Genomic DNA, 27,502 nt, shown 5'->3' with positions numbered 1-27,502 from the left:
TGTTCTTCCCCCAGATTTTGTTCATCCCATTTGAGGATGGCTGGTTGTTTCTCATAATTCTGGTTTCAGTTCAAATGAAGCTCCTCAGAGGAATCTTCTAAATTTAGACTGGACCACCCAATCTACCCATCCCCAGACACTCTCCATCCCATTACTCTGTTTGATTTTCTTTATAGCATTTATCACTATCTGAACTTGTTTTGTTTTTGTTTCTACCCATAGAATGTAAGCCCCATGAGGGTAGGACCATGTCTGTATGTCCACAGTTGTATCCTCAGTAACTAGAACAACACCTGACGCAGAAGTTTAAAATAAATTGTTGAACAAAGTAGTAAATGAGTAAATATCCGATAGAACATGGGTTTTGGAGTTAAACCAACCTGTACTCCAATCCACTTACCAGCTATCATATCTCAAGAAAAGTTATTTAATCTCTGAGCTTAATTCCTAGTGTTGTCATGAAGAGTAAATAAAACAAAGCCTATAATCTGCATTATAGAGGGACATCAGAAAGAAAGAAGCATAACTCGTAATACAGAAGCACAAAAGTTCTACTGCTCGGGTAATTTCTTTTCCAAGTGTGGCTGACCCATTCCTGATTCTTTTAAAGTGAGCTCAGTGTTTCTGATATATGCTCCCATCATGCAACAAACCAGAATACGGCAGCATAGTTCTGGATGACACAAAACAAAATAATAATGCTGTGGCCAGAATATTAACAATATCTTAATGACAGCTAGTATTTTGCAGTCATTTATTAAGTGCCAGCCATTATGCTAAGCATACCATTTCATTTATTTCTCATGAAAGTTCTCTGAGGTAATATTATATTATCATCATACCCATTTTATGAATGAGAAAACTGAGAGAGATTGCTTAAGTAACTCACCCAAGAAGATAGATCATAACTGCAGTGGTTGAGATTAGAACCAGGCCTTTAACGACTATAACATGCACCTTGCTTTTACAATAGACAGCACACAGCTGCAATCAGCAATACTCTATTTTGGTTACTGCCTTCTGAACTTTTATTTATTAGCCACCGCTTTTTAGAGGCATAAAGAACTGAATATGGTTTGGGAATTCCCTGGTGGTCCAGTGGTTAGGACTCGGTGCTTTCACTGCCAGGGCCCAGGTTCAATCCCTGGTCGGGGAACTAGAATCCTGTAAGCCGAGTGGTGGGGCCAAAAAAAAAAAAAAGAACTGAATGTGGCTTATTATTTCATTTCAGTAATGCTAAGGCTCTTAAATCCTTGAGACTAAACTGAGAAAAACTGAAACAGATATTCTGTCAGTATATACAATTATGAAACATATTCATTTCCTCCCTCTTTTATTTAAACAAAATTTGAGACTCCAATAATAGAATTGTTTTTTTCTGTCTATAATTGACACATGACAAATGATCTAAACTTTTTCAATGATTGCGCTAGTGAGGCAGACTCTTTCCTTCTTTTCTACTTGAAAAATAACTATTTAAAAATGTTTGGGACTTCCCTGCTGGTCCAGTGGTTAAGAATGCAGGGTATGTTGGTTTGATCCCTGGTTGGGGAACTACGATTCCACATGCCATGGGGCAAATAAGCCCATGTGCTGCAACTATTGAGCCCATGTGCCGCAACAAAGAACATGCATGCCACAACTAAGACCCAATGCAGGGACTTTCTAGGTGGCGCAATGGTAAAGAATCTGCCTGCCAATGCAGGGGACATGGGTTTGAGCCCTGCTCTGGGAAGATTCCACATGCTATGGAGCAACAAAGCCCATGCGCCACAGCTATTGAGCCTGTGTGCTGCAACTATTGAAGCCCACGCGCCTAGGGCCTGTGCTCCACAACAAGAGAAGCCACTACAATGAGGAGCCTGCACACCACAATGAAGAGTAGCCCCCACTCACAGCAACTAGAGAAAGCCCGCGTGCAGCAATGAAGACCCAATGCAGCCAATAAATAAATTAAATAAATAAATACGTTTAAAAAAAAAAAAGACCCAATGCAACCAAAAATAAATGAAATAAATAAATTAAAAAACAAAACAAAACAAAACAAATGTTCAAGGGACTTCCCTGGTGACTCAGTGGATAATCCCTGGTCAGGGAACTAGATCCCACATACATGCCTCAACTAAGAGTTTGCATGCCACAACTAAGGAGGCCATGTGCCACAACTAAGGAGCCTGAGTGCTGCAACTAAGACCCAGTGCAACCAAATAAATAAATATTTTAAATAAATAAATAAATTAAAATGTTCAAGAGGGCTTTAGTTCAGTATACTACATTAGGTTTCACCCTGTGGTAGAGATTCTGAATTCTAATTCTAATGGTGTTCAATCCACCACTACTCAGCAGTGGGACCTTGATCTAGTTACTACTCTGAAGCTCTGTTCTCCTTTTCTTAAGATGATTCCACTAAATTAGACAATTAGTGAGATTCATTTCATTTTACCATTGAGATTCTTTCATTTGATTCTCTTATAAATAACTGTACTTACTTTGCGCCCGATCACATCTGATAACCGTTCTTCCTCTATCTCTCTCTAAAGAGTTAGGATGACAAGAAATCATTAATATTCAATACAAACCTCCATCAAGGCTTCGGGATGCCCGTTTGCTTGCCGTACGCTCAAAGTGTGGGGCAGGCCTGTCAATCAGAGCACTAGCTTGCCTGGTCTGAGCCTGAGTTCGGCCACTGTATCGAAATTTGGATCCCAAGGCAAGAAATTTGCTTTTAGGAATGGTGTCTGTAGATGTCAGTCTGGTGGGGAGAAACCATAATAATCATATATTACACATATCATCTCACTCTAACGAGGCTGTGAGATTAAAGACAAAATCAAGAATTAAAAAGTTTCACAATTCTCAGTTTCCTTACAGTTACTAAGACAAATTTCCAATTGAGTAATCATTATTTTAATTCTGTCATTTTTCAAAGCAACGTAAAATTTATTTGTGGCTTATATTAATGATATAATCTTATATCTCTATAGGTAGGGCCTTATGGTTTTCAAAATGCTTTTATAGACTGTACTGTTTTCACTATACCCTTGTAATATTTTCATCGTTTTATAGATAAAAGAAACTGAACCTCAAAAAAGGCTACTTGCTTAAGGTCACATAGCTGTTAAGAAGTTGGGTAGTCACGGAATTCACGCCCAGAGCTCTCTTTCCACTCTCCTAGAATAATAATTTTGTCAAACGCACTCCAAACTCAATGCCTGGTAACCTATTTAATAGGTTATTTGGTGTACTTTCAACTCAGTTAGGAGTCCCATCTTCTTTCTAAGCAGTACCCTGGGCTCTCTTTTGTCACGGCATTTACTACACTGAATTGAAACAATCTGTTTGTGTGCTAGTCTCCACTGTGAGACTGTGAGCTCTCAATGGGTAACAAATAAAGACTACAACTTATTCATCTTTGTGTTTTCACTTCTGGCATAGTGCCTGGCATGAATCTGGCATTCAGTAAATATTTGCTGAATAAATGCATAAATTGCCATATTAAATACTACCAAAAAGAGAGTATTTTTTTTCTCCTTGGGGTAGTTTATGTTAATTCAGCAAATACTTTCTTTTATGTAATGTTAATATGTCCTCTTATTTTGATGCAATAGATTTAAATATGCTATCCTACAAGTCAATACACTAGCTGCAGCTGAAATCTATCCCATAGACATTAAACATTCAAAATAATCGAGTTTAAAGTGTAGCCTCATGTTTTATTTGAAATGAGAATTGAAATGTTACTTTCCCTGACTTTTCTTTCTGTCCAGTGTTCTTTAGTGCTAAGTATGATATAAAATTACAAAAAGAAGAAAAAGATATCATGGTTTTCTCTCTTGAGAGCCATTCATAAAGAGTCAAGTTCATTTATGAATGACATGGCATAAGGTCTGGGATTTGCTTCAAAATAATCTGGGAAGTAGTAGCAAGGAGTGGGTGGGATATAGATGAAGCAAGACTGGCCTTGGGGTGATAATTATTGAAGCCGGAGTTTGGTATAAGGGGAGTTTATTATACTATTCTCTTCACTGTGCTATACAAGCAATTTTCTATAATGAAGAAATTTTCTTAAAAAGGCAAACTGACAACTACTAGCTGGCTCTCCTTTCAACACAAGTAATTATTTGTCTGCTAGATTTTATGTTCCATCAGGACAGGGACTAGAACTACCAGTGGTTATTCCCAATGCCTAGTACAGTGCCTATACAAAGGGTAAGGACACAGAAAATGCTTGGTAAATGAACACAAGGGGTTAATTACGTGGCCTCTTGAAAAGCAAAGGAGATGAAACTTCCTTCTGTCTTCTGTTTATCTGATACAACTGGACTTCAAAGATGGTTGCCTGTGCTCCCTTTCTGGGATTGATTAGAACCAAGATAATGATCAGCTTCACGTCTTTAACCTTCTAGTATAAGAGTCCCATAGAAGGTAGTTACGCACTCCTTAGAGAAATTCCATGTGGAGGTACGTCAGGGTACCTCTTCCTGATAGGACTCGTTTTAACTTCAGTTAGGGCCATCACAGAGCCTCCAGTAAACACAGGTTCCTATTCCTCATTTCCCTCCTCCTTCTACCATACACAGAAAGGTGCTCTGGGAATGTTGAGGCAGTGTTTTTCAGTCCAAAGGAGGAGAACTAGATTCATTTTATCTTGCTTAAGATGATCTCACCTGAGCTAAATAAAAGACTGCCAGCCATACAAAGAAGGGAATTTCAATAGCAGGTTTAAAATAGAAAGTTGCATAAATAACTTATCCTTGAAAAATACTTAAGTGAGAACAATACCTGAAAAATGTGTGATGCTCTACACAGACTTTCCATAATTTCTTAGCTGCTCGGTAACTGGGAAGTCTGAATCCGATGGTACTTTCATACTGTTCTTGCTATAAATACACAAGCATGGAACATAAAGTATTATTCAACTGCAGCGAAACAGGACCAGAGAAATATGGTGCTACAGAGAGATCACTGTGAATGAAAAGAATGTTACCAGTCTAAGGACATAAAATATCATTTGAAATTTTTTCCCAGTTACCAAAAGAAATTTACTCACTGAGAGTGGCTTTTTCCACAGCAAGGAAGCCAGGGAATGCACCTTATACTATTTACACATCTTACTTTGTCCAGAAACACAAACACACAAACATATATACATTGTACACTATTCTGAGACATGTCACGGTTTGATTGTCCAGACACTCTCTTCCTTAGTTACTGTCTGCATTTAGAATACTAGACTACGCAATAATCAGAGAATAGGATAGCAGATGATTCCTCCAATCAATCAATATTATTACACAATTGTCTTTAGTAATAGAAATTAAAGATTGTAGCTCAAACCAAATTCTTGAATTACTAAATGTCTTTTGTTTCTTTGACTGATCATTAATTTATCTAGATACCTCTTTGACTTGAAGCAAACCACATCCTGCCAGGGCTACTGGAAACATTGTTCTGCTAGTCTCATGCCTCTGTTTCTGCCTTAAGCATACTTTATAAGATGGAAAGGAAACTGACATTTACTTCTAGTGCCTATTATTGCCAATAACACTATGATAGTATCATCTATATTTTTACATATGAAGAAACTGAGATCAGAGAGGTTAACTTGCTCAGTCTTATAGCTATTAAGTGGCAGAACCAGAATTTCATGCTTTCCACTTCACCACGCTACTTCTAAATCATCTACTGTAGCCATAATACTACATTACACATCTCAAAATCCTACTATTGTTCTTTATTGCTTTCTTAAGAATTCTGCATTTTTAGAATATATATTATATAGTTAACATTTAAAGAAACCAAGCACATCCCATTATCTCTCTCTCACACACACACACACACACACACACACACACTTTTTCTGCCTTCCCACATTAAAATGTAAGATTGTTGAGGGATGGATTCTTCTATTGATATTTATTGTTCCTAGCCCCTAGAATAGTGTCTGACACAAAGAAAGCCATCAATAAATATCTGTTACATGCACCCCAATGTTCACAAGCAGCACTATTTACAATAGCCAGGATATAGAAGCAACCTAAATGTCCATCAACAGAGGAATGAATGAAGAAGATGTGGTACATATATACAATGGAATATTACTCAGCCATAAAAAGGAATGAAATTGGGTCATTTGTAGAGATGTGGATGGACCTAGAGTGAAGTAGGTCAGAAATAGGAAAACAAATATCATATAATAACCCATATATGTGGAATCTAGAAATATGGTACAGATGATCTTATTTGCAAAGCAGAAATAGAGAGACAAAGAGGAAAAGGGGTGGTGTGGGAGGAAATGGGAGACTGGGATTGACACATATACATTATTGATACTACGCATAAAATAGACAGCTGATGGGAACATACTGTATAGCACAGGGAACTCTACCTAATGCACTGTGGTAACCTGAATGGGAGGGAAGTCCAAAAGGGAGGGGATATCTGTATGTGTGTGGCTGACTCATTCTGCTGTGCAGTGGAGGCTAACACAACATTGTAAAGCAATCATACACCAATAAAAATTAATTAAAAAAATGTGTTGACTGGATGACTCTTGGATTTGAAACTCTTTGACTTTCGCTAGGCACAGGTAAATAATTATGGTACTCAATAAATGCTTCATTGATAATCCTTATCTGAAATTTTAAGGCTGCACATTCAGTATTTTCATGCTCAAATAATGAGACATTTTCCACCAGCAGATGGTGATATATACACAAAAAAGCTTTTACATTAGTATGATGCTTTCTTGTTCAGAGCTTTTACAGCTGCCATCTCATTTGATCTTCAAATCAACCTTGACAGAGCAGATATTATCCCCCTTGAATGAAAAGGAACACCTTAGATTTATCCAAGGTCTTTTACTTAGTAGGTGGCAGAGTAGGCACTAGAACTTTTTTTTTTTTTAATTCATACTTGAACAATTTTCTGCTATACCATGATGGCTCTTTAATATAAAAGTTAAATTTGGCCAGCATTAATATATCCTGAAAATTGATAACCAACTAATAACTGACTTATCTGGTACAAAGTTAAACACCCAACTCTACTAAAAATCTAAAACTTGACCCTAGAACACATTCCAAGTAGTACTAGAACCTACATATACAAACAATTATATAAGGTAAGGGACTGGTGGTACAAAACATAAGGAATTTAACCCCACAATCTAAAAATCTCATGTTACTTAAGGATATTTTCCATAAAGCTTTTACCTGGAGTAAACAAGGAACACGTTTATTAATCCAAATTTCACTTTTAGCCAAGGTATATTTATTTACATGAAGAGAACTGTCCAGAAAACCAACAGTAAGGAAGAGAAAAAGCATCACAGGACAGATTAGGAAACAAAATATCAGCATCTAAATAGTTGTCTATAGAGAAACCTCACAGATTACGTAACAAAGAAAACAGGAATGAAGAGATGTTTTAGACATGATCTGTGTTTGATTCAGGAGGAAAGGGAAACATGAATGCTGTACCTCTCCAGGCCGAATCTTAATGAAAAAGCTGCTACGTTTGTAAGAAATCTTCAGCACTTTGGGCCAAGGAAAGCGATTAATTCTCAGCTTTTCTTTATATACCAGAAGGCCACTAGAGCAGACACCTAGGATGATATCCACTCCCTCCAAGTCCTATGAAAAAAAAGCGTTAGCATTTCACTCTTGAGCAAAGTGCTCAACACAGTTGACTATTATTAGACAATCTGAAGATAACAACAACCAAGAACAGTTACAAAGGATACAATGAAAAATAAAGTTTAACCTAACAGCCATAACCCATGGGACTATTTGGTCTATGCACAAATGTTGCCATACCACATTTTAAAATCAATGTTATTACCTACCACAAATATCTTTAAAATGTCCAAATCAGACTCAGTAATTCTATTTTTATAATCTGTTCTAAGGAAATAATTCAAATCACAGAAAAAGCTTTACATGTGATAATGTTCAGAATGTCATAAGAGTGAAAACCTGGATATAACCTAAGTATCCAAGCATTAGGGTTAAATTATTGTCCATCCATATAGTGAAATACAATGTGGCCATTAAACCAGTTACATAGAATTTGGGAGATAAATGGGAAAATAATTAAGTTGTAACATTAAGTAATATAAAGCAGGATAAAATTGTATATATAATTTGATTCCAACAATATAAAAAATACACATAGAAGAAAGATGAATACACCAAAATATTAATAATGGCATTCTTTAGGTGGTACAATTATGAACAATTTTTCATTTTAGTTTTCTACGCTTTCCAATTACAATAAACATGCATTATCTTTTAAAAAGCATTCATATATGAAATGGAGCTATATGTAATGAGGTGGATAGACCTAGAGTCTGTCATACAGAGTGAAGTAAGCTAGAAAGAGAAAAACAAATACTGTATGCTAACTCATATATACGGAATCTTAAAAAAAAAAAAAAGGTACTGATGAACCCAGTGACAGGGCAAGAATAAGGATGCAGATGCAGAGAATGGACTGGAGGACATGGGGTTGGGCAGGGCAAAGAGGAAGCTGGGACGAAGTGAGAGAGTAGCATAGACATATATACACTACCAACTGTAAAATAGATAGCTAGTGGGAAGTTGCTGTATAACAAAGGGAGATCAACTCGATGATGGGTGATGCCTTGGGGGCCAGGACAGGGAGGGTGGGAGGGAGCTGTGGGAGGGAGGGGACTTTGGTGTACCTCAAAAGCTGGTACAAGAGTATAAAGCAATTATATTCCAATAAAGAGCTTAAAAAAAAGCATTCATATATCAAAAAACTAATACATGTATGTAAAAAATTCAAATACAGAAATGTGTAAAATTTTTAAAAAATCTACCTTCCTCCTCCTCTACTCTTTAACAGTAACCAGTACTAATTTGATAATCTCCAGGATTATCCTATTTTCTAGGTACATATAGTTATCTGTGGATAATATATACATACACACATGTAAATATGTTATTAATATATTACCTTCATAGTGAGGGAAACAACTAGAAAAAAATTAAAATTCATTCCTTGAGCGTGGAAACTGTATCTAAATCATTGCTGTATCACCCCAAATACTGTTATTTTGACAACATGCTCAGTAAAGTGTTTACACTGAGTTTGTTACCTGCCCACATTATTAATCATAATTTATGATGGCAAACATCAGTATATTCTTTGCTTCAGATTTATAAAAATCTTGACTCATGTAGGCTGATAAATTAGGAAATTTCAAGGTATGTTACTAACAACATACACTAGTCTTAAACTTTCAACCATTACTATCAATTATTTCATTCATTATTAGTGACTGAGGGAACATCTGCTTTTCTCTTGTCCAAGAAACATGGACATACATACATCTTACCCACTGAAGGAACCAGTTGCTATAAGCAGTAATATAGCCACTATCACCACCCCTCAAAGCCACTGTGAAATGCATGTCACTGGACTTGTACCTCATCTACCTTCCCAACACTCCTCTCCTAAAACTGAACCTCCGCAGCCTCCAAAAAGGAGGCTTAATAATTCAAAAAGAAACACTAATATGTGTATAAAAACAGATAATTGAACTTGGTGTACCCCCCCCAAAAGTAATAAATAAAATTAATAGAAAAAAAAAAAAAAAAGAAACACTAATTTACTTTTACCATGCCTGTCTGTATATGAAAATCCAAGGGCAGGCATTCATGTTCTCATTTTGGTCTCCAAGTTCTGAAATACTCAAACCTATCATTATCATAATCAGCAAATAATTACTATGGTAGCTATGGTAGCTGCATGTCCTACACATACATGTTTAAGTCAGCAGACCACAGGACTTCCTGGAGGCCAGGGCTTGGGCTATGTATACTACCGAATATACATGCACAATTATAATTCTTGTTTTTCTATGATAAAGTGGCCATCCCTCCAAAAATCACAAGTATAGGAGTTGACTCTACTCCTTTATAAGCTCAATATGAGAGAACTCAGATTTTTATAATTACTGATGTTAAGTATAGTAAGTTTTTTTTTTAAGTACAGTTAGTTACAAATATTATCCTCAGGTCAAAAAGGGACAGTAAGTTACCAATAAAGCCATATTTGCATGCCTCTTTATTAATGAAAAAGTTTAAATATATAATATTAATCACCTATGTCCATAATTCAAGGAAAATAAATTTCACCTGGTTAATCTCTATAGATGACTATTTATTTAGATAAGTAATAAAAACCCGGAGTTATATGCTTCTAGACTACTTCTTTTCCCAAAATGAGTATAGAGAAACATATTAGTGCCTACATGTGTTACGTACAAGCATAACAGAGAGAAGAAGAAATTACATTCCGCTTCAATTCAATGATTACTTAACAGAATTTCCCAGAAGATGATGCCCCCTTAAGTTTTTAAAGCCTATGGGTACAACTACATCTCTCTTTTAACTACATATTTTGGAGAAACAATTTGCTTTACAACATTTGCTCTAGGAATATGCTGCCTGACTCATGTAATCCTGATAATTACTGAACTGACACCAGACTCCAGCAGAAATTGAGAAGCGAAACCTAACAATTTCAGTTCTGGACCTGATCTGCTATTCCTACCATCTACTTTTAAGGTTCACAGAAGTTACAGTACTCAGCCCAAAACAATCCAGAGCAACATCTTAAGAAAACTCAGTAACATGTAATGAAATTTTATTAGTGTTATTAGAATCTAAATAACAAAGAAACTTCAGATACAGATATTCAGGTTGGGAGAAGCCTAAAAAGTCATGTTAGTGCAATCACCCACCAAATGTTTGAATGTCCTTTTCTAAATTCCTACCAAGTGATTATTCTGCCTAACCTGGAATATCTCCAGTGATAGAGAACTCAATCCCTTCTGAGGTAGCCTATCCCATCTTTGAAATAGCTCTGTGAGACAATTTGTCCAACCGAGCTGAACAGTATTTCCCTGCAGTTTCCATTTTACTTACTCTCATGTTATGGCTCTCTTGGAGCCATAGTAAAATCTCTGTTTCACACAGTAATCCTTGAAATCCATGAAGACTGGTATTATATCTTCCCTAAACTTTCCCATCTATGGGTTAAGCATCCCTATTCCTTTGTCTGTTTCTCACTGGACATGGTTTTGATTCCCCATCATGCATCCTAGCTAAATTTCTCTAAATAAATCTCAGATCATCCTTTGAGCCCTTTCTTTCTCTCACAAACTCCTCAACCTCCCCAGCCATTTCAGTAGCTGAAGATGACAGAAGTCAAGTGACATCCTTAAACATTCATTGCGTTAGGCTGTATTAGGTAGAACTAGGATGAAAGCTCAGGTTTCCAATTCCCTAGCCCAGTAGTTCTCAAATACTGTGGTTCCTCCCGTGTGCATTAGAATCACTTGGAGACCTTGTTAAAACAGACTGCTGATAGTCAGTGGGAAGTTGTTGTATAACGGGGGGAGTCCAGCTCGAGGATGGAGGATGCCTTGGAGGACTGGGGCGGGGAGGGTGGGGGGGACTCGAGGGGGGGGTCGGGGAGGGGAGGGAGTACGGGGATGTGTGTGTGGAAACAGATGATTGAACCTGGTGTACCCCCCCAAAAAAAAATTAAAAAATTAAAAAAAAAAAAAAGAAGCCAGATGAAGACAAAAAAAAAAAAAAAAAAACAGACTGCTGGGCTCCACCCACAGAGTTTCTGATTCAGTAAGTGTGGGATGGGACCTGAGATGAGCATTTCTAAGTTCCTAGACAATGCTAAACATTTGTTCAGAGACCACACTTTGAGAACTGCTACCTTATCCCAATGATTCTCAGATACAAGCATGAAGGAGAATCATTTGAAATATTCACTAAATCTGGAGACTTAGCCTATCCTCCAAAGTGATTCAGTAAAATCTGAGAGGAGCTCAGGAATCTGCATATTTCATAAACACCCTGGGTGATTATGATGTAGGTGATGTTGGCTGTGAAACATGCTTCACTGTCACTCTATATTTTCAAACGTATGTGCATTTTACGAGATTATCACTTTTTGCTCTCAGTGCTATATCTTTTGATCCTTACAGTTGCTTAGGTGTGAAACTTCATTCTGATGGTGAAAAGGGGCAATTCAACTTATACACTTAATACACTTGACTGATTCAAACGACAGTCAAAATTCTAACATGAATTACCATCTCCTCTGGATGTTTTGTAATACCCCAGACAAAGGTTGGTAAGAAGTATTATATGACACAGGTCTGATACATGCATGTTAATAAAGGCCAAAGTTACCGTTACCTTTGCTTTATGAAGGTCGACACCATACATAGATAACTTTTTGGCATTCTCAAGAAATTCCAGGTCAGCCTGAGCTGGAGTCATGGACCTTTGATTGAAGAAAAATAAAAAAACTTTCAGTGTCACAGTGTCAACATTTACAATAATATTTGTATATTATTTGTACTTTATATAAACATATACATACCAATATGTACATAGATATATTTCATAGTCCTAAAAGTAGACTATTAGGTATGGAAAAGGACTCTTATCTCTACCTGTGTCTAAATAATTGAAATATGCCTTAGAAAAAGAGATCTTGGAGAAACAAAAAGTCACCAAAAAGCTATCAGAAAAAAAAAAAAGTTAAAAAAAAAAACAACCTGCTAAATTTCTTTAAAGCTGCCTCATCCACCATCTGCCCCTCCCTCTCCTTAGCCCTTTTCTCCAACACACATAAACTCCTCCCACCAATTTATCTTGCCAAGGAGGTGACCAAATTAAATCCTCTGAGGGCATGGTACAATTTACAATATCCTCTTAGCTGCCTTTTTCTCTCCATATCCCTGAATTGAGTTATTATGGAAATTAAACAGGAGGGCAGCTGAAGTTGCTTAACTGGGGATTCTTAATGGGGGCAGGCTTGATGAAAAGAAAATTTCTGGTAACAGATGGTGTCCTGCCCACTGATCTAAACAAAATAAATTGGTTAATAGAAGCATGTAGATAATGGGGCTGCTTTCTCTGTTATTAAGATGTCTTCATTACTAGGCATATAATGAATTAAATTTGTTTGAAAACAATCAGCCTCACTGTCTAAACACTCACTGTGACAGTCTTTCCTTCTCCTTTATAACCTTCTTCTCTTTTGAAAAGTGCTCATGAGCTATTATGTTCAGCTTGGAAGAAAAAGATATTCCTCCCAGTGCTGCACAATTCAGACCAAACAGAACTTCATAGTAACAATAATGCAGCCACACCCTCAAAGAAAAACCAAGTAAATGCCTATTTCCCATAAGACTGCCTGCCTCAAGCTATAAAAGGCAGCAGTGGCCTATTCATTTAACAAGAGAAAGTCTCTTCCAAACCCATCTGTCTTTATCCTCATTAAAAAGAACAAAGGGTTCCCTGGAATAACAAAACCCACACCCACCCCCCGCAATAATAATAATAAAAAAAAATCTCAGGAAAGAAACTGCAGATTTGTTATATTATTCAGCATCCCTGAATAAAAACTTCTTTCCCCAAGCACTAAACCACCACACCTGAATGCTATTAATTAATGACTAAAATTGAACACAAAAAAGGAGAATGGGAAAATAAACACATACGCAAGTCCGTATATTCAAGTCATTAAAAACATCTCAGGAAAGTTTTGTAGTTGTTTTTTTCCTCATATAAATTAAATACCTTTCTAGTTAAGGTTACTCCCAGTCATTTTATGGGTTTTGGGGTTTTTTGTTTTTGTTTTTGTTAGCATGATCGACAGCCTGAATTTTAGGATTTGAAGCTGGAAAGGAGCTTGAAGATTATAGAGTTCAACACTTTCATTTTGCTGATGAAGAAACAGGCCTGGAGCGATTACATGGTCATGGGCAAGTTATATCTCTTCGTTTAAGGCAGCAGGCTTTAGTCAGGACCCAAGTCCCATCACTGAAGCTGGAATCTTGCCTCCTGCCCTTAAGAGTGGTGATCTCAATCTCTTAACTATAAAGTAAGAACCGTAATAATACCTACTTCCTGAGACTAGTATAAGTGATGATTTTTTGTTTAATCTTTGGATGTAGCTGGGATGTGTCTACCTATTTACATCTCTGTCTGTCTATCCATCCATCCATCTACTGGAAACAGTTTACATTGAAACTTCCAGTTTTAATGCAATACCACAGGGTTCATTTTAGTTTCTCTTTCACTGTAATTTGTGTCTTTACAGACAGTCAGAAACCTGGCTCCCATTATCCTTATTACATTGACTAATTTGATCAACCCCCTGTACATAACCAACCTCACTTTACTGCCACTGACCCCTCCCCCACATGGATGCCCTCTTCACTGGCTTAGACTCTGAATTCCCCATGCTGGGCTGCTCCCCTCACATGTCCTCCTTACCTTACTCACGTTCTGAATCCTAGTGTTAGGCCACCCATTCAGTAGACATCTTCTTTACCCTGCTCAGGCTTCAACACCTGTATCAGGTACCACCCCATACGGATGCCCTCTGCAGGCCTTCCCCTCACATGGATGCCTTCTCACTGTTCTGCCTCTGATAACCACAACCACGTGCCCACACATGGCTCTTTTCATTCTATTTGAGCTCTGACTTCTCCTGCCATGCTGCACCCCGCCCCACACACACAATGAACACTCCCCTCACCCTGCTTAGGCCTCAATATCTCCAGCCAGACTGCCTCTCAGCATGGATGACTATCTTGCTCTATCCCACCTAATGGCTTTAGAACACAGTTGTTTCAGGAAGCTTTTTCTGATTATAAAAATCATATATTTGAGGGCTTCCTAGGTGGTGCAGTGGTTAAGAATCTGCCTGCCAATGCAGGGGACACAGATTTGATCCCTGCTCCAGGAAGATCTCACATGCCACGGAGCAACTAAGCCCATGTGCCACAACTATTGAGCCTGCACTTTAGAGCTCGTGAGCCACAACTATTGAGCCCATGTGCTGCAACTACTGAAGCCCACATGCCTAGAGCCCGTGCTCTGCAACAAGAGAAGCCACGGCAATGAGGAGCCCCGCGCACCACAGCAAAGAGTAACTCTTGCTCGCCGCAACTGGAGAAAGCCCACGTGCAGCAATGAAGACCCCACACAGCCAATAAATAAATAAATAAATTTATTAAAAAAATAAAAAAATCATATATTCATTGTATAAAATTTGGAAAATATCTTTAAGAGCATAGAAAAAAAAAGAAAATCTATAATCCTATCAACTGCAGATACCTGTGAATGTAAATAGAAACATATACTTTACAAATTTAAATCACAAATTAAACTTATTTTCAACTTAATATTTTAAAGATGAAGGTCTTTCCTAAATTTCCGAAGACTCTTAAAAGTAGTAACAAATGAGCTGGGAAGAGATTAAACAGCTCTAAACCATTAGGAGTACTGTCTTGAATTTATTCAATACCACCTAATAATTTACTACTTGAAATTACTGCAGCTTACAGAAGTACCTAACCAGGTAACTTTGGCACTGGTTAACTTTTGCTCATTAAAAAGAGAAGTTATAATAAAGCTTCCCTGTATTTATTTTGAGCAAGTGGAGTCACAATATAGAGCCATTCAGTGAGTTCCAATGTTATGTGACAGCCCTCCCCTGCCTTTTTTTTTGGTGGGAAATATTGCTTTATTCAGGAGGCCAGCAACCTGGGAAGACGGTGGACTAATGTCCGAAAACCATCTCCAAGTTGCTGGTTAGGAGACAAAGGTTTTAAAGGCAGTGTGGGGGGGTGGGGGGTGCGGCTACAGGGTGCATGGTCAGCCCGTGCATAATTCTCTGACTGGCTGGCATCAAGGTGAAGTTTCAAGCATCGCCAATCTTCTGGTTTCAACAATTTGGGGTCTACATGCTTGCGGTCAGCAGTTTTCATCTGGTAGGGGATGTGACAGTCTTTTACTAATCTTGTTGCAATCTCCTAATTAAGGACTGTGGTTTCAAATATGAGTAATTAAGTGAGGGACAACTGACAACTTTACATACCTTCCTAGTCTCCATAAATGAGGACAATTAAATTTAAAGCTTGATTTGCTAGTGTAAATTTAGTGTTAATTACAGCTTCAGAGTCTCTGTCTTAGGCAAAGGGCCACTACTAAAGATTCCATGTGCGTAGGCCGTCTTCTGTTTATCTGAGGAGCAGGGTAGTATTTGCTTGTACTTCTCAGTGCATAGTAAATGCTTCTGCCTAAGCAGAAGTCTCTTTGGACTGGTTAAAATGCCACATTGTTGGACATAATTAAAATTTCCATTTGGCTTTCTGTTTGTGAGGATTGCCAATCTTTCCGAAAAGGAGCAAGTAAATTGCAAGATGACAGACCTCTAAATTTTCTAATCATGGAGATCCATTATTGCTCCATTTCTATCCATATACCTCACAGAACATCAACTGGACCATATCCATCTGTCCTCTGAGATGGTTTCACCTATTTGGGTTTAAATTCTATTAGCAGTTCTCTAAACCCAGACTCACATTTATTACTTGTAAAATGGAATAAGAATTATTACTACCCTATCAAATATTTGAACTGTTACTATACACTAATCATTACACAAAGCACTTTACATGAATTTCTAATTTAACAATCACAAAATTCATATTATCACCTGTATTTTTCAGATGAAAAAACTGAAACTTAGAGAGTTTAAGTAAACTACTAAGAGTCATAAAGCTAAAGTAGAATGGAGTCTGAATTCAATGTAAGACAGGCTGACTTCAGAGTCCAGGCTTTGGTCTTATTGCCTAACTCAGTGGTTCTCAAAATTTTTGACCTCGGGATCTTTCACTCTCAATAATTATTGAGGATTCTAAAGAGGTTTTTTTAAAATGTGGGTTATTTCTATCAATATTTACTATTTTAGAAATTAAAACTAATAAAATTTAATACTATTGATTAAATCTTTAAAGAATAACAATAAACAACTCATATTTTAACATGAATAACTTTTTTGTGTGAAAAATAACAACATTTTCCCAAAATGTAGTTAAGGAATGACATTGTTTTACATATTTACAAAATGTTTTTTTTACTGTGTGGCTTAGAAGACAGCCAGATTCTCCTATCTGCTTCTGCATTCAATCTGTTGCAATATTTTGTATGGTTGCAGTATATGAAGAAAACTGATCTCACACAGATATGTAGTTGTAAAAGGAAGAATTGATGATTAAAAATATTCTTATTTGACACTACACCAAAACTCAACAATGGCAGTTTCCTAAAGGTTAGTTGCAATGTGAAATCTGAAAACATATCAGTGAACTTCTTGTGCCGTGTTTCATTAAAATCCATTGGTCTGGGACTTCCCTGGTGGTGCAGTGGTTAAGAATCTGCCTGCCAATGCAGGGGATATGGGTTCGATCCCTGGTCTGGGAAGATCCTATATGCCTCAGAGCTACTGAGCCTGTGCTCTATAGAGTCTGCAAGCCACAACTACTGAGCCCACATGCTGCAACTACTGGAGCCCACATGCCTAGAGCCCGTGCTCCACAATGAGAAGCCCGAGCATCACAACTAGAGAAAGCCTGCGTACAGTAACAAAGACCCAACACAGACAATAAATAAATAAATAAATAAATAAATAAATAAATAAATAAATAAATAAAACTTTGTTTTAAAAAAAGAGCAGATTCTTTAAAAAAATAATAAAATAAAATCCATTGGCTGATCTTGCATTTTGAATGGGCCTTTTATACCTATGCATGATTTTGTAACATCATGCATTTCATATCTGAAAAATATTGGTTGACTGAGTAATGCAAGTCTTCCAAATGTTGACACATTTCATTGTACAATGTTAAAAGAAAAGAATCACATTCATTAAAGTCATCACCAACCTCATCAGAAAGTCTTTTAAGTATTTGGAGCCTGTCAAGATCATGAGGGCAAATAAAATTTTCCAAAATTCTAATTTCCACTTGAAAGCTTGAATTTTGTCATCAGCAACAAATACTGTCAGCTGTTTACTAATCCTTAAAGGACTAGCTCATTTCATTATTGAGAAAATGTATGCCAAATAACCAAGTCTAAATAATTAGTCATTTTTTTCAAGGAAAAAAGGTGTTGCATAAAAAAAGTGGCTAATTCAGCTAAGAACTCAAAACAATTACACAAGTACTTTTCGTCAAGACAACTGCTGTACCTCAGTATGCAGCAGAAGGGCTTTCTGTGTACTTCCCATTAAATCACATAGAATATTAAACAGAATGTATTTAAGATTTAATAAAATCAATACTTTTTACTGCTTCATCATGAAAAAAATTAAGTGAACTGGCAGGTTTAAAAATATTTTTAAATTTTAACTACAAGTTAAAAAATAAAAATGCATGTTGGTGAAGCATATAATGACTAGTAACACAGTTTGGTGCCATTGCCTTGATCTGTGCTCCACCATTTCAACACAGTGAAATATGCAAATAATATTTTAGTATTATTATGAAAATAATTTTGACCTCATGGACCCCTTGAAAAAATCTTGAAGACTGCCAGCGGTCTATAAAACAACAAAGAGCTGGCCTAATTCAAAGGGTGGTTATAAAGATTAAATGTGATATTATATATAAAGTGCTTAGCATAGTATCTGGCAGATAATAATAGACACAATAATTAACTGCTTATAATATTATGATGATTATGATGATTATGTAACAATGCTATAAAGGAGAATCAAGCATTGCATGAGATTTAGACTATAAAGTCCTCCCAAATGTGAAATTCTATTATGATCAAATAACCATTAAAAGAATCATCAGAGACAGAAGTAAGGTACCAATCATAATCTGACATCACTATTTTCTGCTGTCTCGCTCCACAGGAGCAATAAAATATTTTTTACCACTTTATTGCTTGCTCAAAGATTATACTACTAATAATAAAAATTATTTTTAAGTTATTAGAAAAAAAGAATAATCCTGACATTCTAACAAATCAAATTATTTTAATTGATTGCTTACTTTCCACTACTTGCTTTTGTATATATATGTGTGTGTGCGAGTGTGTGTAGTTATATATTTTACATATATATATAAATTTCTAGAATCACAATCAGAATACAAATAAGTGTATTAAAAACATATTTAAGGAGAATACAACATCCTTAAGTTACAATCATCAACTAGTTCAAAGTGATATATTAGTGGTCTTAGATATCAGAGCATTGGAATGTATACGCCCAAACTTGAAAAGCAAACCTTGGCAATTCTCTGTAGAAACATTGTGACCTCATGAGAGTAGGGTGATTGTTATAAGACTATTGCTATGTAGGCTGTAGACTAAAGTCTTTATTACGGTTCTCATGACTGAAGGATTGGAACCTATAGGGGGAATAAGGCAACCAGAATTGGGGCACCTTGACTTAAAACTCTCTTATTTGAAGCATCTCAATCTACCCAATCCTATTGGAATCACTCTAAGGAAAATAGATCCTTCGAGGGGCGGGGGGAGTCAAGGAAGGGAGGGAATACGGGGATATGTGTATAAAAACAGATGACTGAACCTGGTGTACACCCAAAAAAAAAAAAAAAATAGATCCTACATGCCGCAGAGCAACTAAGCCCATGCGCCACAACTACTGAGCCTGCACTCCAGAGTCCACAAGCCACAACTAACTGAGCTCACACGCCACAACTACAGAAGCCACCCCAATGAGAAGCCCGTGCACAGCAACGAAGACCCAATGCAGCCAAAGCAATCAATCAATCAATCAATCAATCTTTAAAAAAAGAAAAAAAACCCTCAGGGGTTTCATGAGCCCTCTGAAGTCTATCCACATACACAGACCCCAAGTTAAGAACCTCTGCTCTAAAGATCTTAAAATCTGAAGAAAAAAAAAGGCAAGGCAATAATAGCTACCATTTATTAGGAACCTACTATGCGCCAGACACTGTGCTTAGCGCGTTACATATATTACCTCATTTAGTTTTCATCCAACAATGCAACACCCATTACTCTGGTGAGAAAACTGAGGTTCAGAGAGTTTAAATGACTTGCCCAAAGAACTGGGAGGGAACTGAGCTCAAACTGACTCTATGGCACCTGTTCCCACTAAGGTAAACAATGAATCAATCCCAGGTCAAGGGTTTAAACTTATTGTCAAAGTAAACACAGAACAAACCCTGGAGACATATTTACCTATATGATTTATGCAGTTCCATGACCTTCTCTTCAAGTTCCTTGGTCTGATTTGGGGCCAGTTTAAAATCACTAACATAATCCGCACCATGGAGTTCTGGGTCATAGTCTCCCAGCTCAGACTGGATGGTATAAGAACCTAATAACGCTAAGGTTGCAAAGGAACAGGGCAGACGTCCTGCAACTATGTCCTGCCGAAGTTGAAGACATAAATAATACCTATAGCCAAGAGAAAAGATGTTACCATGTCAGCAACAAAAGCAATAACAAAATATAGAGAGAGAAAAAGGAAGAAAATGGGAGAGAGTGGTAGGGAGGGAGAAAGAAAGAGTGATTAAGTAAATACGAGATAACGTTAATAATTGTTCAATCTACGTAGAGGGTATATGGTTGTTCATTGTACTATTTCAATGTCAGATAGTAATAAAGGCTGTTTGGCCCCCAAATTGGGTCCTTTCTTTTCTATCACACTGCTTTGCCAAATGCATAGATACTGCCTTTCATATACAAAGATGACATCACTGATACGTTTTCACTAGGATATGAATATTCTTTGGTATGTTTTTCCTCCAAGATAGGCTTAAACTGCATGCAGCCTTTAATTCTGAATGGAGAAATTCCCAGAGCTTATTATAATGAAATTACTTACTACATATTTAACTATTAATAAATTATTTACCTTGTTATATCTTCTGTTAACTGGGCTGGGTCAGGTGGATAAAACTTTACATTAAATGTGAAATTCCAAGGGACACCTGTAAAAATAAACACAAAAGAATTTTATGCTTATGCCTAAGTTTCTGGTTGCTAGAAATAGCTAAAAATACTCCCACTGCCAAAAAAAATCTTTTTTTACCCTGAGGTCTTCTAATAACCTTCATGCTTTGTGGATGAAATATTGTTTTTATTTAAAAAAGAAAAAGAAGGGACTTCCCTGGTAGCACAGTGGTTAAGAATTCGCCTGCCAATACAGCGGACATGGGTTCAAGCCCTGGTCGGGGGAGATCCCACATGCTGTGGAGCAACTAAGCCCGAGAGCCACAACTACTGAGCCCATGTGCCACAACTACTGAAGCCCACATGCCTAGAGCCCACGCACCACAACGAAGAGTAGCCCCCACTCGCTGCAACTAGAGAAAGCCCACTCACAGCAACGAAGACCTAACATAGCCAAAAGTAAATAAATTAATTAATTAAAAAAAAGAAAAAGAAGTTTAGACACCATCTAGGAGAGTATCTGATTTTTTTTACCTGACAATGTAATAGTTTTGTTTATAAAACAATATAAGCAAAATAACATGAAGGAAATCATCCTAAAGGTCAACATGTTTGTAGCAATAGTTTTCAAAATGTGATCTATACACCACTCTGGGTCCTCAGAGGTCATTCAAGTGATCCATGGGTGTTTTCTTTTGGTGTTGGCATTATTTATCTGTGACATCTCTCAACATTATCTCAAATAAACAAAAGCATTCTTCCCATCAATATGGGCGAGATTAGGAGATTATTTTAGAAATAAGATGGAAGAGGCAATATAGGTGGCTCTTAGAAACTATAGCTCTAATAAAAATATTTTAGGTATGAAAACTACAAGAGTTCAATCCTAAGACATGCAAGTGTTTCATATTTTTTATCTACAGTGAAAGTCAGAGATTGTGAGTAAAAGTTAAGTGGAGAATACATCTCAATTTTTCGCTAAGTGCTACCTACCCCTTCAGGGTTTTTCCAACATAACTGTTAGTTTCCCAAAGAGTAAGGACTGATCTCAGTCAGAAATAAGTATGATTGGTTATGATGCTATCAGCTGGATTTGTTCAGTACTTACTCCATGCTAGGCACTAAGCTAGCCCTCCTATATACAGGTAGTTACCACTATTAGTTCATTTTATTTATGAAGAAACAGAGGCTTAAGAAAATACATAGCTAGTGAATCCAGGGTTCTCTTACTCCAAATCCCATGCTTTTAACCCTTGGACTCTACTACCCTGTAACAAACATCTGTGTTTCAAACATTGCTCTGTTCTGCGTTCACAGTGTTTCATCTCCAAATACCACTTTTATTGCTATTGGCTGGCAACAGCAATATGTAAATTAAAATTTGAAATACTTTGAATGTCTTAATGAATATGTAGTTTTGAACATGCTAAAATATTTAATACAGGAGTCTCTTGGAAATGGTTGCTATTTTCCTTCAAAATTTGAATTGAAAGGCCAATTCCAGACAATATAACAAACATCTCAAATCTAGTCAATCCTAATGTCTACCATTAACTCACTTCTAATGTTTCATATCTCAAAACTTTACATAGAACTTAGATCAGAAAAGCAAACTCATAATTTTTCCTCATAAAAAGGGCAAGGGGATCGGGAGGCAGTATTTACAGTTCAAATACTGTAAAATACCGCCTGTTGTTTCACTTTCTGATATGATAAAAAAAATCAAATCAATCTAATCATTGTTAACTTATAATTACCATATAGACATTTAAAAAAGGTGACTTCTATGCTACCAATACAAAATGACTGGCTAGAGCAAATCTATATGGGAAACAAGATAGCTAAATGAATGTTCAATAAATGTGAATTCAGCATTTAAGAACTTTAACCATACATTTAGTTATTTCATAACATATATAAATGGCAATTTTTTAGTAGTATAGGAGGACTAGCATTAAAGGAAAGCAAATCAGCAATAGTTTACAAAGTGTGATTTTTTTTCTCTTTGCGCTGATATAAAAAGCTTGATAACACCCACGATTGGTAGGCAAAATAAGCATTTTCCTCTACTGCTGATATGAGTGTAAACTGGCATAACACTATAGAGAACAACTGACAATATCTACCAAAAACATAAAATGTATATACTCTTTCACTGAGCAATTCCATTTCCATAAATGTATCTAAACATATACTTAAATGTGGTCAAATGATATATGTATAAGATATTGCTTGTAACAGCAAATGTCTGGAAACAACCTGAATGTATTTATTTAGCAAGAAAAGATAACATCACCACTACATACTGTTAAGTGAAAAAAAATCAAGACAAAGAACAGTACATATAGAAAGCAACTGTGAAAGTTGGGTGTAGAAAAAAGTAGCTATTGTGACTGGTGCTGCTATGATGCAACTTACTCTTAAATGGTTCAGAAAAAAAGGTTGTGTGTGTGTGTGTGTGTGTGTGTGTGTGTAGATAAAGAGAAAAGCTAAAATGAATGTAGTAAAATATTAACATCTGAGGAATCTGGGTGAAGGGTAACCCAGGAATGCTTTGTACCATTCTTTCAACTTTTAAGTCTGAAATTATGTCCAAACATTTTTAAAATTAATAATTGAAAAAAAATTCCTGCCTTCTGGGTACACAGGAAAACAGGAACTATCTCATACACTATTGGTGGAGATATAAACTATTACAATCAACTTAAAGGAGAGCAATTTGGCTATACCTGATAAAATTGAAAATAAACATATTCTATAATCTAGCAATTCCACGTTAAGGTATATAGCCTAAATCACTGGGTTTTTTAAAACTGTGGATCATGACTTGTGAAATCAGTTTAATGGGCTAAAATCGGCATTTTAAAAAATGATACAGAATACAAAAGAAAAAAGTCAGAGGAGGAATTCCCTGATGGTCCAGTGGCTAGGACTCAGCACTTTCACTACCAGGGCCCGGATTCAATTCCTGGTGGGGAGACTAGGATCCCACAAGCTGCACAGTGCAGCCAGAAAAAAAGAAAGAAGAAAAGAAAAAAGTCAGAGGGTATTACTCATAGTAAAGAATAAGAACTGTTATGTGAAATTTTCTTTTCAACTAAGATGAATTCCAAAATTGTGTTTATAAGAAAAGCTAGTCACAAATGATTAACTGTTATATAATTCAATCTACATGATGTTTGAAAAGGTAAAACAATATTTTTAGGTATGCATTCATACATTAGGTAATTTTTAAAAAAATACAATGGAATCATTAACACAAAATTCAGGAGAGTGGTGACCTCTGCAGGGGAAGAAGGGGAGAATGCATTTAGAAGGGCATACCCTGGGCTATAGAATTTCTTAAACATAATTTGTGTTATTTTATACATCAGTATTTTTCAGAAGGTATAAGGATTTCTTGCTTTTGCTTGGTACTATTGCAGAAAGAGGTGGAAGTTGCTAGCCCGACTCAGCAGGGGAGATCTCTCTTATTCAGAACCAAGGAAGTTAAACAAAGCTAAAAATTAAGCTGGGAGAAGGGAGAGAGACTGATTAACTTAGAAGAAGGTTCAAATGGATTAAGTTAGGTCCAACGGAAATTTCAAAAAAACAGACAAAGCAATACCATCTATTGTACACGGGTATGGATACATGCAGGAAAAATATAAAAATATGGACTGAATCACCGCAAATTCATGAAAATAGATTTCTATGGATAGGGAGAGAAGGGGATGGGACCACGAGGAAAACAAAAGAGATAAACCTTATTTGTACTGTTCTATTTTTAAATGTAAAATATTAACACGTTAATTCTGGGTGATGGGTACATGAGTATTTGTTACACTGGCCCCCATATTTTTCTATATTTTTTGAAATACAGAAGAAGTCTTGCTGGTGAAATATCTACTGTTAATTTAAACATTCATATTTCTTTACTTCTAGGAATTTACTATGGATACATCCAGGTGCACATATACATATATATTCAATATGTGTTCACTGCAACCCAAAATATCCATCAATAAGATTGGCGCTCTCAGGACTTACCTGGTGGCACAGTGGTTAAGAAACTGCCTGCTAGTGCAGGGGACACAGGTTCAATCCCTGGGTCCAGGAAGATCCCACATACTGCGGAGCAACTAAGACCATGCGCCACAACTACCAAGCCTGTGCTCTACAGCCCGAGAGCCACAACTATTGAGCCTGCGTGCCTACAGCCCTCGCACCGCAACTAGAGAAAGCCCACATGCAGCAATGAAGACCCAATGCAGCCAATAAAAAAATAAAGTTACTCTCTAAAAAAAAAAAAAGATTGGCACGTGCTCTCGAGACAGAGAGTGCTACAACTTTATAATCATCAAAAACATTTTTTAACAAGTGAAATAAATTGATATATGTTAATATAGAGTATCCAAATTGTTAAAGATTGCTTGCATATGTATATTAAATACATACAGAACATACATATTCATATTAAAATATATTTATAAAGTACATTATATATCAAATATAATGTATGCATTAAATACATATTTATATTAAAATGTATGTCTATATATACTCAGAACATCTCTGGGAAGAACACAAGAAATTAAAGGACAGTATCTTTTAATTTTATACCTCACACATATCACCTATTTAAAAAATTTTAAAACTACATATGACATAATACACAAAAAATACAATATATAACAATGTATAACGTAACTGTATTTTTGAAAAGCAAAATTCATATATGCCTAGAAAAAAATCTTGCAGATTATGCCAATTTGACAGTGATTATATCTGGAGGATAGGATTTACAGGCTTTTACTTTCTTCATGATATATTTTCATAATGTTTAGATTTTTCACAATGGGTATATATTACTACTATGATGAAAACAATTTTTAAAAAAACCCAAATCTCTGCAAGAGATAAATGTCAACCTTCTCTTTGGCTCAATGAAATATTTACATTTTGATGTTAAAGTCTGTGTTACAGACATGGTTTTTCTTTCCCATGTTGAAGGAAGAGGTTTCATTATTTTGTAATTTTTTTTTTAAATGACAAACACTTAGGTTCTTTTTCTTAGCAAGACTTTTTTTTTTTCTCAATAGCCTGGAAGATAATCTACTAGATAGTCTTATTCACTCATCATAAACTCTGTTTTAACTTTTCTTCCTAATGAGTCTTCTTGTACAATCATTTATTCCTGAGTAATATTGAATATTAAAAGTATCTTCATTGAAAGGGGCTTGGAATCATGTTTTCTTGTCATGTCTCAAATATTCTGAATACTTTTTAGTCTGACTTGCATTTTAAAACAAGATTTTATAGGCAGAGAGCAAATATGGAGAGTTGCCAGTCCAAAATAATATTTTGTTTCTATATCTTAAGAAATATAAATAAATAGGATCCAAAGGAAAACATTTCACCATAACAAAAGTGTTTTAAGAAACATGAAAAATAAAATTAGTTTTCAGGCGATACGGTTAAAAATAATAATCATGATGAATAACATCTATTGCAGTTCCTACAAGTTTCCTCAAAAATAAACTAAACTGAAAGGACATCTAGTCATAAACAGGGGTGGGGGGAAGTCCTACCCTTTAGCCCATTGGGCCTGGGGCTACAAAATACTAATCGAGACTTTTTTCAACCTAGAAAAATCTATCCCAAGACACCAGTCTGAGCAGGGTGTTCAGCAGTAATACATGCCAGAGGGCTTGGAGCTGAGAGAAAGCCACAATGACAGAAGGGTCATTGGCAAGGAATTTCCATTCTTCTATTCTTTTTTTTCCTTCCACAGTTCCTTACATACTTCAGTTTGTAAGAAGACTGCTGAAAAGGGACAAAAAAAACTATAGAGAGGAAAACGTGGAGAAGGTTAGAACTCAATAGTCCAGAACGATTTAAATGGAATAGGATCGGGCAGCAAACTCCCAACTGTAGGCTACTACAGTTTCCATCACTACCGTTTTGAGAACTGACTCCCATATCCTTTTCTCTTCTATTCTTTGTTCGTTTCCACCTTCTGTTTCTCTCAATCATTCCTATCTTCCCCCACTATACCTAGTTGTAAAAAAAAAATCATCAAGATCTGATCTACATCTCAATAGTGTCTGCCTCTGCTGTATCTTTCTATTATGGAATCTCCACCTTCCAAAGGAAGGCTTTATCTCAATTTCAAAGCCATCTGCCATAGTCAGAATTCTAAAGTGACTCACAGCCAGAAAAAGGTTGGAAATCCTCTGACCTACTAAAAAAAAGAAAGAGGAAGAAAAAGGGCTATATTCACTTACCACGAACCTGCTTTTTTATTTCCTTGGCAGAATCCAGCCATGTCTGTAAAAAGAAGAAAAGGCATTCATGCAGAGCTTCAAAATACACAAACCACAGAGTATCATCAGAAGCAGGGTTACTGACAGTTTCCAATAGTGTCACCAGGTCAACCAACATTTCCAATATTTTTTGCATTAGTTTCACATAGCATAGTAATTTTGAACAGAGAAACAGGGGGCCAGACAGTTGGGCTTGAATCCTAGCTCCATTACTTCCTAGCTGAGTGACTTTAAGCATCTCTGTACTTCAGTTTCCTCATCTATCAGAGGAAATAAAATGAGATAGTAGTAGTAGTGCCTATCTCAGAGTTACTGTGAAGATTGAAAGAGTTAATATATGTAAAGCTCTTAGTAAACACGAAATGCTAAATAAGCACTTGCTGTTTTTAT

At 36.3% G+C, this 27,502-nt stretch overlaps 1 protein-coding gene across 14 annotated transcripts in view; it reads right to left on the bottom strand.

Moving 5' to 3' along the window:
- Positions 1–27,502, bottom strand: part of EPB41 (erythrocyte membrane protein band 4.1) — a 168,665-nt gene that overhangs the window by 57,774 nt on the left and 83,389 nt on the right. For all 14 annotated transcript variants that reach the window (XM_057702769.1, XM_057702777.1, XM_057702809.1 and 11 more), the window contains exons 5-11: positions 27,074–27,116; positions 20,770–20,845; positions 20,091–20,309; positions 12,249–12,336; positions 7,482–7,634; positions 4,783–4,880; positions 2,580–2,752 (exon numbers count right to left, since the gene is read on the bottom strand). In XM_057702769.1, the coding sequence (XP_057558752.1) occupies positions 2,580–2,752; positions 4,783–4,880; positions 7,482–7,634; positions 12,249–12,336; positions 20,091–20,309; positions 20,770–20,845; positions 27,074–27,116 (850 nt within the window). The remainder of the gene's footprint in view (positions 1–2,579; positions 2,753–4,782; positions 4,881–7,481; positions 7,635–12,248; positions 12,337–20,090; positions 20,310–20,769; positions 20,846–27,073; positions 27,117–27,502) is intronic.

Source organism: Hippopotamus amphibius, chromosome 1, assembly GCF_030028045.1.
Source record: "Hippopotamus amphibius kiboko isolate mHipAmp2 chromosome 1, mHipAmp2.hap2, whole genome shotgun sequence".
Lineage (NCBI taxonomy): Eukaryota > Metazoa > Chordata > Mammalia > Artiodactyla > Hippopotamidae > Hippopotamus > Hippopotamus amphibius.
Note: the sequence above shows the minus strand (reverse complement) of the source record. Positions and strands in the feature narration are given on the sequence as shown.